The sequence below is a fragment of the Phocoena phocoena genome, chromosome 16 (genome assembly GCF_963924675.1).
Source record: "Phocoena phocoena chromosome 16, mPhoPho1.1, whole genome shotgun sequence".
NCBI lineage: Eukaryota > Metazoa > Chordata > Mammalia > Artiodactyla > Phocoenidae > Phocoena > Phocoena phocoena.
In genome coordinates this window covers 76,127,129-76,140,197 of record NC_089234.1, presented here as the reverse complement: position 1 = coordinate 76,140,197, position 13,069 = coordinate 76,127,129, and the positions used below count along the sequence as shown (strand labels likewise).

Here is a 13,069-nt window from a genome sequence, read left to right as displayed (position 1 = left end):
TGCATCAGGGCACTAGGTGTAAAAAACTGGGGCACCAGTCATGCACAGAAGCTCCCTCCAGGACATACCCACGAGCTGAAGCAAATCAGTTGGGGAGCACAAAGGTGGTGCCCGCCAACCTCCATCTCTGGAGAGAATTTCAGTTGGTCCCCCGATTTGTGTTAAATTAGATGCCTGCCCCTCAGGCCAAAGCTTTAACGTAAGCAAATAAGCCTTTTACAGAAAGACTGGGTACTTTTGGCTGCCTCTGTGCTGGGCCCTGGGGTAGGTGAGTTCCTGCTGTCCCTTTAGGGACTTTTTCTCAATTTGCTATAGCTTCATGGGTCTTGTGGACGCAAGCCCCATTGGCTTTCAGAGCTAGATGTTTTGGGCGCTTGATCTCAGGTGCAGGTCTTAAAGTAGGGGTGCCAGATATGGGGTTCCAAGCCCTTTGCTACTCAGGGAGAAGCTCGGGGTTGTGAGTTACTCGCCGATTGTGGATTGCTGCTTGGGAGTGGGGTTTATATAGCGAGATTGTGTCTCAGCCTCTCCTACCTGATTCAATGTGGGGGTTTTTGTTGTGTTTGCCTGGTGTATAGGATTCACTCAGTAAAGTTTTGAGTTTCTTTCAGAGGAAATTGTTCCATATATAAATGTAGATATGATGTATTCTTGGGAGGAGTTGAGTTTAGAATCCTCCAACGTCACTACCTTGAACCAGGACCTAGAAATGTTTCTTACTTTAAGAGTTAGGTGTGCTCTTATCATAGAGTGTGTGTAGTAGTGTAATTGAAGTACAGTTGACCCTTGAACAACACAGGGTTTGGGGGTGCCGACTCTCTGGGCTGTTGAAAATCCATGTATATCTTTACAGTTGGCTCTGTATCCACAGTTGCACATCCACGGATTGAACAACTGTGGACCACGTAGCACTCTGGTATGTATTTAGTGAAAAAAAAATCCGTGTGTAAGTGGACTTGTGTAGTTCAAACCCATGTTGTTCAAGGGTCTCCCTCATAGTCGAGCAATAACCAGCACTGACATTCTGATATAATAACTTCTGGTGTTTTTATTAGTACTGCAACTATGTAAATAAGTGTACTTTACATAGTTGCAGTCCTAATATATATCCAATTTTGTATTTACTCTTAAAAGTTTACATTATACATTTCTGTGTTATTAAAATTTCATGAATCATTTCTATAAGTTTATTAAACTTATCAAAATGTTTTGTCTTACTGGTTTGGGTGGGTTTTTATTTTTTATTTTACATTTTGTAGCATGTTCATAATTCTTTCATTCCGGTAATTCTGTTATGATCTACCAAGTTATACAATTTTTCTTTGAGACTCTGACCATAAGTGTTCTGTACTGTCGCCATTCCTGGGTCTCACTCGGTGAATTTAAATTTTAAATGTCAAATCATCTTTAGTCAACTATTGCCACTTAATATTAAGCACTGTTTCTCTGTCTCATTTTTTTTACCTAAGTGTTTGAGGCATATATCAGTATGATTTAAATATATACATAAAGCAGCCTAGCTAGTTTTTATTTTTGAAAATGTCTCTTTTGGTGTTTCCAGTTGTTTTGCTTTAGGAATTTCTTGCTATAAAAAGTAAAAGCAGTTTATTTGCAGTTTATTCCAACAGTTAAAATTAAAAATAGTTTTCTCTGACTTTTTATTGTCGGCATTAGAGGCAGTAGTTCTTTTCATCTAGGTGTTTATTTGTTGGCTCTGACCTGGTCCCACTGAAAAAAAAATTTAATGTTAAACCCAAAACTCTGAAACCCTTCCATTAGAATAGGCTGAATATGAGAAAAATCAGAGATTTATTTTCACATTGCCATTCTTGCATTTTCTGATACGTGCTGTTATTTCCAAAAATCTAGTCTTTAATCTTTTCTGATATATTTAGGTTTATGAATGCTGTGGGCTTTCGTGAATGTTTATTTACATGAAGGATTTATTTTTCTTGATCTTCTACTTGTTTTTTTCTTAATGATTGTGTTTTATAGCAGAGATTGGCACACTCTTTCTGTAAAAGGCCAGATAGTAAATATTTTAGGTTGTGGGACTCTAGGACTTTGTTGTTGCAGCCACTCAGCTCTGCCTTCTTAATGCAAGAGCACCATTTGTATTATTTTGTATATTTCTCTTGTTTTGGAGACTAAGAAACATTTTCTACTATAAACCCCCAGGAAAGTGAAATGAGCTCTATTAGTTAGGATGTACTGCTGCAGGGTCCTACTTTTAGTTCCAAGAAGATATGTGAACGAACGTGCGTGTAAACACAGTACAACTTTATTTATAAACATAGGCAGCCACGTGCTCTATAGTAATAAGTATAAGTAATAGGGAGAAAACAAAAAAACCAAAAACATCAGGATAACATATGACTAGTCTATTAAAAATGCTTTTCCCAGGACTTCCCTGGCAGTCCAGTGGTTAACACTCTGCGCTTCCACTGCAGGGAGCGTGGGTTCTACCCCTGGTCAGGGAACTAAGATCCCACATGCCGCACGGTACAGCCAAAAAAAAAAAAAAAAAAATGCTGTTCCCTTTCTGTTATTTTCATTTCTTTTAGCTTGGAATGATGGGGTTTATTTTATTGTTTACCTTTTTAATAATAGCAGAAATAGTTTCCATACCCTTATATAAAAATCTTCCTTAACTTATCCATCGGCCTGTTGTATTATTATTATTTGCTCTCGTTGATTTTTAACAGGCACGGATTGTTGGAATACAGCAACAGATTTTGAACCGCACCAAAAATTAACTTACCTTTTGGGGTATTTTTTCATTGAATGTGCATTTATATTTCAAAACATTAAGTCATTGGTGAAGAAATTAGTATTAACAGCCCTTGTCTTGGTTTGGATCAAGTGTCAATTGTGACAGTAATAGCGAATTACTTCTATACCGTACCATTTGTAAACCTGAGCACTTTACATTTCTTTTCCAAGAAAGTGATCTCCATTTGAAATGAATAAACCTTTCTACAAGGTTCCTCTGGGACCCTTCTCAATACTCTAAGAGATGTCAGACAGTAGCTCTCAGACGGAGATCACACTTTCTAAGTGTTGTGTCTAATTGCTACAAATGAACTACATTCTCATTGTTGACAAGGCAGGCTTGCTCTGAAAAAATAAATATACGTGTACCCATTTAGCTTTCCAAGTTCACACTAAAAATTCTGATAATGAGACTTATTTTCTAATTTCTGTTTTAGACTTTAAGAAAAGATGTATTCCATTTTATCTTCTCTGATAGCTAATACTTAAAAATATTACCCTTCTTTTTCAAGTTTTGTATATTTCTATTTATTTTTGTGTTAACTTGTATATTTCTCTTGTTGTGCAAACCAAGAAACATTTTCTGCTATAAATCTCCAGGAGAATGTAATGATCTCCATGGGTTAGGATGCATTATTGCAGGGTTATGCTTGCGGTGTCCAGAAGCTTTGTAAGCTGGCCCTAACCTACCTGTCCCATCCCCTATTGGCTTTGTACCCCAGGCGCATGAGGTATGCCCCCCATTCAAGACTTCATTCAGCACTTTACCGCCATCTTCTCCTGTCTGGAAAATGGCCATGAATGAGTTCTCTGTGGCCCCACTTAAATGTTGCTTTCTTTCATTTCTCTGCAGGCAGAATTACCTGCTTGCTCAGCTGAACACTGTATCTTTGCCTTGTCCTCGCTTGACATCATCTTTGGTTATCAGCCCTGTGTTCCAAACACCACCTGTCCCCTATCACAGGTGCCCTGTGATATTATGCATTATGCCCAAATGCATTGGGCACATAATAATTATATTATGTTCAGTCAACACCTGAATAAGCACATAGAGAAGAGGAAAGCCACTGATCATTGTCGATTGGTTAATCATAGTTCCCCCCTTTCTTTGTTTTCTCTTTAGGTATTCTTGAAGTTTTACACTGTGTGTTAGTAGAAAGTCCAGAAGCTCTAAATATTATTAAAGAAGGCCATATTAAATCCATTATCTCACTTTTAGACAAGCATGGAAGAAATCACAAGGTAAGTGAACCATTTTATTGCCAGAAATAAGTTCTGGAATAACTTTAAAACTATTTTTTTTAAAAGATAATTTTTAAAAGGTGTGTCAGATTTTTCGCGAGTGTTTCTCACCTTTTCATTCCAAGCAGGTAATACTGCTTAGTGCTTATGCATAGCCTCAATGGGAGGATGGAGCAGTTCTCAATTTGTGTATGAAGGAAAGTTGGAAAACAAGTGGGCACATGGCTGTAATGTTTAAAGTGACTGGGTCAGAGGTAACTGGAGGAAGTGTGTTTGTGGAAGGTGCTGCTGACACTTGAACCTGAGAAGGGAATGAGAGTCTGAAGGTGGCTTCTCTTTTCAGGTTCTGGACGTCTTATGCTCCCTCTGTGTTTGCCATGGGGTAGCAGTCCGTTCTAACCAGCATCTCATCTGCGACAATCTTCTGCCAGGAAGAGACCTGTTACTGCAGACACGCCTTGTGAACCACGTCAGCAGGTAGGTTCAGCGAGCCCGCATCGCCAGATTGGTAGCATAACGAAAAATGCACGTTCTAGCTTTGTCGCTAAAACATCGTATAGTCTGTTTGTTTGATTCGAATCGTTTACATATTTCCCCAGGGAAGAGTGTAGGAATTTTTTCTACCCATCAGCTGAGATAACAACAATAGATGACCCAAGCAAAATACACATTTATTACAAAAAAATGTATAAGGGCTCTCATTCACGTTCATATGTAGCCGAATTGTCATTGTCATCCTCAGGAGCAGGCTGACAACGATACAGGGATATAATTATATATAATTATGTTTTACATCTTCTTAGAACATAACTAAAAACACTATATCCTTCAATACCAATGGTGAAGTGCCCACTATGTATAATAAAGACATTGAATTCAAATGTCCAAAGTATAATAAATTCTACAAATAAGCGATAAAACTACATTTTCAGTTAGGTGTACCTTCCAAGGTGTCAGACATTCATTGGGTACTTTGTCCCAGCCACAATGCCAGGTGCTTTACAAGTATTTTACGCTGCTTGTGTTTGCACAAAGTGTTATTGTTATCTACATTTTATAGATTAAAATGTTGGAACTGGAAATGGAACTCAGGTCTAACTCCAGAGACTGAGCTCTTCACCACCATGTCATAGTGCCTTCCATATACAAAATAATAATAATAATTACAACAACAATAGTAAATACAGCTTATAATTAAGGAAATGTTATATGTGATAGTGATAACTTTAATACACTGTGTTTAGCAGCTGTCCAGGAAATACTTGCTACTTCACTCTGGTTCAAACAAAAATGTAGGGTTTAGTGTATATTTCTACGTTGTGATTTTTTAAAAAAGATTGATTTAAGACTTCCTTTGTGGTTCTTTATATAATAGACCTGTCGTTAATGAGCAGTATTTTCTGAGACTTTCACTAATCCCTAGTATTAACTTAGGGTAAAAGTTCTTCCGTAAAATGCAATTAAATACAACTAACTAGAAATTATTCTTTTCACAGCAAAGCATAGAGAACCACAAAGATGATTAATCACCTTGGTTCTTTCACTAACACTGTGACTTGCTTCAGCCTCAAACTCTGTATGACACAAAGCTTAGCTTAGGAAAATGTCTCTGTGTCCTGGATTAATAGTAACTCCATTAGGTCCGAGGGCCTGCTGTGCTGTCCTGAGTGCCTCCCCTTAAATATGATTAACGATATAAAATATGCTGAAGAGCAATTAAGAAAAAATAATAGACCCTTAAGTGACATTGCCAAGTTATCCCAGAAGCAAACATCAGTGTCTGAATGTTAACTGTAAGGTTGGCTGTCACTGCAGACTTCAGTGATTGCTCCAATAATTTGTTGTACTTAAGGAAACATATTTAATATGTAATATATGTCTTTGAGAAGCAGGACTAATTCAGAATAGCACAACGTAAGTTAAGACAATGAAAGGTTTATTCAGATTTTCTCACACGCTATTCCTATCTCTTTAAAGCATGAGGCCCAATATTTTTCTGGGTGTCAGCGAAGGGTCTGCGCAGTATAGGAAATGGTACTATGAGTTGATGGTGGACCACACCGAGCCATTTGTGACCGCCGAAGCCACTCACCTGCGAGTGGGCTGGGCTTCAACGGAGGGGTACTCTCCCTACCCTGGAGGGGGCGAGGAGTGGGGTGGAAATGGTGTCGGAGATGACCTCTTCTCCTATGGATTTGATGGCCTTCACCTTTGGTCAGGTACGTACTATCCATTTTCTTTCACAGTGTTTTTGAAGGAAATCTTTTGCCCTCACTGGACATTTCTAAAAGCTATTGGTATTGGTGCTGTTCATATCAGGTACATTTATTTCAGAAATGTAACACTGAAATGATGAGAGTGTTAAGTAAGAAGCAGAATTTCACTAGGGGAAAAAGAAAACTCTTACAATTATAGTACCTCTCCAAAAGACTTCTTTGCCTTTGAACGGTATACTTCAGAAGTGGCTTTCTGATTCATGAATCAAGTGCAAAAACTTAAATGTTTCCTACTTGTTTTAATTGATATGTGTGAAGCTTTAGCTTCCAATATAAAAAAGAACCAAAACCAAATCCTGGAAAATAATTGGAATAAATAGACTAAGTTCCATCTTCTGTAATGTCAGGAATTGGTAATTTGTCAAGTGTATTGTGAGGAGTCAGCTCATAATAAAATGATGCTTTGTTTCAGAAGTGTGGAACGGTTTAAAAATGAATGAATAGTTCATTTCACTAGCTACCACTGCTAAGCTTTGATGGTTGAAAGTATATTAAAAATGAGTAATATATAAAAATAGTACTCTTTTTTTCAGATTTATTAAAACGTGCATTTTGATTGGCTCTATTTAAAAGTTTACCTTTTGATTATGTAGATACTGGAATTCATTTGGATTCTGCAGACATACGCTTGTATTCATAAAGCTGCATTTAGAATGAACCTGATATATTTTATAGCACATTTAACGTAAAGAAAATAGAGAGAGGTTCCTTACATTACAGAAAGCCGAACTTTGCCTCTCATGGGCAAATCAAGTGGTATTCATTTATTAATGCTTTATAGGCCTCATAAATTATGAAAAGAACATTTTAAATTAAATTTAATTAAACCTAAGAGTTTATGGTAAGGAATTTATAAAGAAAAGCACTCCATGTGGTTGTATCGAACAATAATACTTTCTAAGTTTTTCCTTTATTTGGTGCCAATAGGCTCAGTAGCCTGGAGGAGATGAAGCTGTATGTTGGATATTTCATCTGACCTGTGGGGCACTGGTTGGGACCCAGGCTGTAGTGTGGCGTGTCTTATACACAGGTGTACGGTGCTGGTCAGAAGAGAGTCACAATGTTTGTTCCAGAATTTTTCTACCCACCAAACAAAGGCAAAGAGCCCTGCCTTCAGAAGACCTGACAAAGATGAAATAGGGTTAATGTCTGTTTGATAATACATTTATAATATATAATATAACTATTATCTTCAGATATCATCCCCTCTCTCTACCTTCGAGTATCACTCCACACAAAATGAGTCCTCAGGTGAATGAATGAAGCGTGTTCACTTGTTTTCCCATTACACAGAGATTAGGGGAAAAACGAAACAAAACATTACACTGGTAAAAAAAAAAAATGCTGAATTACATCTCATTATTTTAGCCATATAACGCCACTTCACCATTTTCCTGTTTGCATTTAGTTTGAAGCTTTTTCTGTCAATACAGAGGAAGAACCCAGAGCTTCTGGAGTTGAAAGTGTATGCAGTATGCCTTTCATGGCAAAGTATCTTTTAAACAGAGTGATAAGAGCAACAAAAATATTGAGTGAATCTATGCAGGTATCACAGAAAAGAGGCTACATTGTGGAATTTCAAGAGAAATTCATCTTGAAACTTTGTATCAGGAGAAAATATTTGACTGTTTTTTCCAATGGCAAGAAAATATGCACTCTACCATGCCTGTAGTTGAAAGCTATGTTTTCTCAAGCCCTGGGATCTATTGCTAATTTTAGATTCAGGATCAACAAAGATAAATCTAAACTAATTGGCTTCTGACTGAGTTACGTGGTTAAATCCACTGTAATTCACGTAATCTTCTTGGGTTCACTCTCCTATTCCTTTTCTTTTTAATAGTTGAAGTAGAATTTAAAGTATCAACTATCTGTGATTTCTGAGAGAGAACACTTAACTTTTTGTGATTGGAGGGTGGAGATATTCCTTGTAACCAGAATTTGGCTTATCAGCAAAAGTTTTGAGCTCTGTCTTCATTTCTTCTTCCCAACTTAAACTTTGCATAGCATTGCTACGTTCCCCTTGTGTGAATGAGAATTGGATTGGGGCAGCAGTCCCCAGCCTTTTTGGCACCAGGCACCAGTTTCGTGGAATACAGTTTTCCGCAGACGGGGCTGGGGGGTGGGAGATGGTTCAGGCGGTAATGGGAGCGATGGGAAGCTATGGGGAGCGGCAGATGAAGCTTCGCTCGCTCGCACTGCTTACCTCCTGCTGTGCGGCCCGATGCCGGCCCGGGGGTTGGGGACCCCTCGATTGGGGCATCCACATCCTGTGTTTGTAAGGCCCAAAAGTGTGAAAAACCTTGGTGCTTTTGGAGAATTTAAGTATAAAAGTATGGAGGAATGTCATAGAACAGTATGGGAAAGACGGGTAAGGATTCTTACAGGACCTATGAATCAGACCGCTGCTATCTTCTTTTCTGGCTAATGCAGTGAACAGGAATATAGTTCTCATATGGATTTGATCTGAGTTTATGTAAATGCAACCTTAAAATGCTTCCTAGTGGATTCAGCAGTGTGAGTGCATTGAAACTGTGGACTTAGGCTGGTCACTAGTGACCTTATCTCTCTTACCTGTTTCTTTCAGTCATTGCAAAACAGTTAACCATGGTCATCAGTATTAGCATTATAGTATCCCTCAGATTGAGCAATATATTTGGATTATAGTAAATATGTTTAATAACATCAGCTACAGATCTTGAATACAAACAGGGATATAGACCTTTATCTGTGAGTTCTGTTGCTTTTGTATGACTTTTGTTTAACAAGCTGCCTTTATTATATCCAGGGAATTCTAGAGGGACCACCTGATAACGAATGTATTGCTCGCAGATTTGAATATTGGTAAAATTTTTAAAAAGTACACAGTTTAAAATGTAGATATGCTCTACTACTGGCATTTCAGATATGCTGTTGGTAGAAATCTTGGCATGCTAGAAATTTTAAAAAGGTGTTCTAAAAAATGCAAAGCTTGCACCATCAAATCTATTTTTGTCTTTGCTCAAATTGAGAAATTTTGTATGCTTGCATTTGTGAGCATGTGTGTTTGGGAGGACCTTACCTTCCTGTTTTCCATTGTGCCCGTGGGACTAATCGGCCAAGGAGTTATGACACAGTCAAGAATGGGCATAGGTTATAGGCTGGCTACGGCAAGAAATGACATTTATCAAATATCATTTTCATGCCTCAACTTGTATTCTGCTGTATCCTACTTAAGAAGCCAACCAAGACCTTGTATGAAATAAATTATAGAACAACAAACCAGTTGACACGTATTGTCTCTCAATAAACAATGCACAAATGAGCACATTTTCTGCTTTCATTATCCCTTTATATTTTTATGTTATAAAACAAAATGGATTTAATCTTTGAGAAGGGGACTGAAATAAATACCTGCTGTGTCTGAGACTGTTCTTATAAACTATTAATTTAATCATCATAACAGCTCTACAAGGTGATGGAATTTGGTTTACAAGAAATCAAGGTTTATAGAGCTTAAGTAATGTGCTGATGGTCATACAAGTAGTAGGTGATAAAGTAGCAATTTGACTTCAAGCCTTTCCCTAGAGATTTTCCCCTGACATCATTATATTATCAGCTGTAAGATGATATCAGCATCACATACCATCCATCTGCATGCAAAACTTTCTGCATGTCAGAAGGACCATTTTACAATAAAGATAGCAGCATGGCTCCTGAAAAAAGCAACAGATTTTTTTGGTAAAGGATTTGCCATATAACATTAATATGCATTCAAGATTTAGTCTAGTCCAGTACCGTTTGGTGATTGTCACTGCCTATTCAGATCTTTGACTCAGGTTCTGAAGATGATTCTCTGAGATAAAGATGCATTACCCTCCTTAATGTGTTTCCTCATAGGTTGTATTGCCCGTACTGTCAGCTCACCAAACCAGCATCTGTTGAGAACTGATGATGTCATCAGTTGCTGTTTAGATCTAAGTGCCCCAAGCATCTCCTTCCGAATTAACGGACAACCTGTTCAAGGCATGTTTGAGAATTTCAACATTGATGGCCTCTTCTTTCCAGTTGTCAGTTTCTCTGCAGGAATCAAGTTAGTATTTCTATGTTTTTTGCTCTGTTTGCCTTCTCACTTCTCATTCTTTCATGGAAGACTCTGCACTGCCATCACACTTGCTTTGCTAACCTTCTCTCTCTCACTCCTGGGCGTCTAGACGTCCACAGGGCATTTTGCCCCTTCCTTGAAGGGTGAAGATAAGATTCACCTAAGAGGAGAATCTCAGGAGGCTGAATCCTTTGTTCATATATCCAACCATTTAGATACGCAATCTGCTGACTATCCTTCTATCCAGTGTTCCTGAAATAGTTCAAGTCCATTTAAGTTCACTTTTTTATTTAATAAGGGTAAATAAACAATGTAGCATTAAAAATACCATTTATTTTCTCATATTTATTTTCATTAATTTTTCTTTTCATTACATTCTTCTACCCTACTCCAAACCCCCTCATTTCTACAGAAATCACATGTTTTTTGGTTGATCAGGTCAAGATGACTCCTTTCCATGTCACCCTCTACCTGCTATACTTGTAAATTATCTGCGTATGGTCAGCTGGGTCAAGGTAGTTTCCTCTAACCCTTTACTTTTTTGCTACTACCAGATGAAAGAGAAATCAAAGTGATAATTTAGTATGTAGAAGTATCATTTGAGTCCCCTTTAAGGAATTTCACAGGGAAATCGGACTGTGACTATTTTCTTTTTATCAGCTCTCATCCAGCCCTGCAATTTTAAGTATACAGATATTTAGAAAGTCTGTTCTTTCTCTGTTGATTATTTGGGCACCTTGAGACATTAAATGACCAAATACTATGAACAGGTATTTCATTCACATAGGAATATAGTGCATATGCTTTTATTATTTCTCCAGAGAGTGATAAGTTTTTGCTGAGCCATTAACATAATTTAGTCAGGTTTTACTTTTATGATTAGAGGCTCTTAATCTCTAATGTACTGACATTATGGTGGTACTTAGAAAAAAATGTGGCTTCTGACAAAGCTAATTTTGTACTCATAATTTATTCCTCTATTCTGTTGATTAGGAAAATTTTCTGTATGCCAGAGATATAACCGACTCCGACATGCATCCTTTTCAGGGTACGCTTTCTGCTTGGGGGGAGACATGGAGAATTTAAGTTCCTTCCTCCGCCCGGGTATGCTCCTTGTTATGAAGCTGTTCTGCCAAAAGAAAAGTTGAAAGTGGAACACAGCCGAGAGTACAAGCAAGAAAGGACATATACACGGGACCTCCTGGGACCCACAGTTTCCCTGACACAAGCCGCCTTCACACCGATCCCCGTGGATACCAGCCAGGTACCCAGATCCTCAGCTGTGATGGCAACGTTTGAATTGCAGTCATTCCCATATGTAGTGGCTTTCAAACTTTTGCCTGCAACCCATACAAATGCATTTTACAGTAATACAGTTTATATGTATAATCGGTTTCATAAACTAATGCTTACCCTTACCATGTCCCCTTAGCCATTTGCCTAGTCTATTCTATTTTGTTTTTTAAGGGTGGTTTCAAGCCAGTAAATTGACTTTATAATGTACTAATGGGCCACAACCTGAGGTAATGCATACTAATTTTAGAGTGTTGTTTACTTACCTAGGGTAGTGGTGGAGTTTTCAATTTCTTCCCCCATCTAGATACACTTGGTATTTTGAAGTGATTTAACTGACTTTTTTCTTGGGTAGAGATTGAGATCGTGAGCTCTAGGATTATGATCAAAATGCCTGGGATCGAATGTATGCTCTGGGACTTGAGAAAATTACTCATCACATTCATTGGGATGTTCAGAGTACGTTCGACATAGTTAATAAATAACACATAGGCACAGTACTTTGCAAATAAGCACCGAAGCCATGTTAGCACCCAAGCAATGTTAGCAGTTACTCTTGCTTTTCTCTTTCATAGACTTGAAAGTATCCTGACATTGACAATGAATTAAGTATTGCTCTATTTTAATGGTGAAGTAACTTCATTCCGGTTGGTTAGATATTCATAGTTTGTTCATTAGCTTTTGAAGATGAGAGAAATGTCTGAAGTCTGAAAGAGAATTAATAGCAGGCCTCAGAAGCTTCCATTGTTTGGTTCCTTGAACCATATTTCTTGTCTCTCCCTGCTGGATTTGTATGTGATGCAGTAACATAAACAAACAAGCTTTGTTCATGGCTAAAATTCAGTTTGTGTTGCCATCGCTGGAACGTGGCAGGGTGTGTATGGCGCTACCAGAGTTGAGCGGTAAGCCCGATTGGAGGATGGAAATGGACTGGAATGGACAGTGGGATTCTGTGCTGTCACTAGCACATTTAGGATTTCCTGAGTCCTGGATAACCGCTACTGTTTGGAGGGAAGGAGACAGGGATGGCCTGCCCCCTGTGGAAACTCTGCCGCATCCATGGGCATGGTGGGCAGTTGCCTGCTCTCTGTGTTGAGGGACTGCTTGTGGGGCACGTGCCAGTACATCGCCAGGTGTGCACAGCCAACCCGTCACCTGGAAAACCATTTTGTGTTATGAAGAGGCTGTTAAACTTCCCCTTTTTAATGGGAACAGGTTCAGATTTTTTCGCTCGAGGCTTATATTTGGAAACCACTAAAAGTAACAGAGTTAGGGAAAACATAAATCACTGCCAACAGATATTTCTAGACACAGAGAGCGAGCGGATTATCTTTTGGACACTGAATTGCCTACATTCTAGCTGGTGGGTGCTGGCCAGGTTGGTTTAAGAACTCTGGGATGATTT

General features: G+C 38.4%; 1 protein-coding gene across 1 annotated transcript in view; it reads left to right on the top strand.

Annotated features, from left to right (window-relative positions):
• Positions 1-13,069, top strand: part of RYR2 (ryanodine receptor 2) — a 515,056-nt gene that overhangs the window by 186,113 nt on the left and 315,874 nt on the right. Inside the window, exons 18-22 of the mRNA XM_065893933.1 lie at positions 3,896-4,014; positions 4,358-4,491; positions 5,992-6,233; positions 10,167-10,359; positions 11,419-11,635. Coding sequence (XP_065750005.1) covers positions 3,896-4,014; positions 4,358-4,491; positions 5,992-6,233; positions 10,167-10,359; positions 11,419-11,635 — 905 coding nt within the window. The remainder of the gene's footprint in view (positions 1-3,895; positions 4,015-4,357; positions 4,492-5,991; positions 6,234-10,166; positions 10,360-11,418; positions 11,636-13,069) is intronic.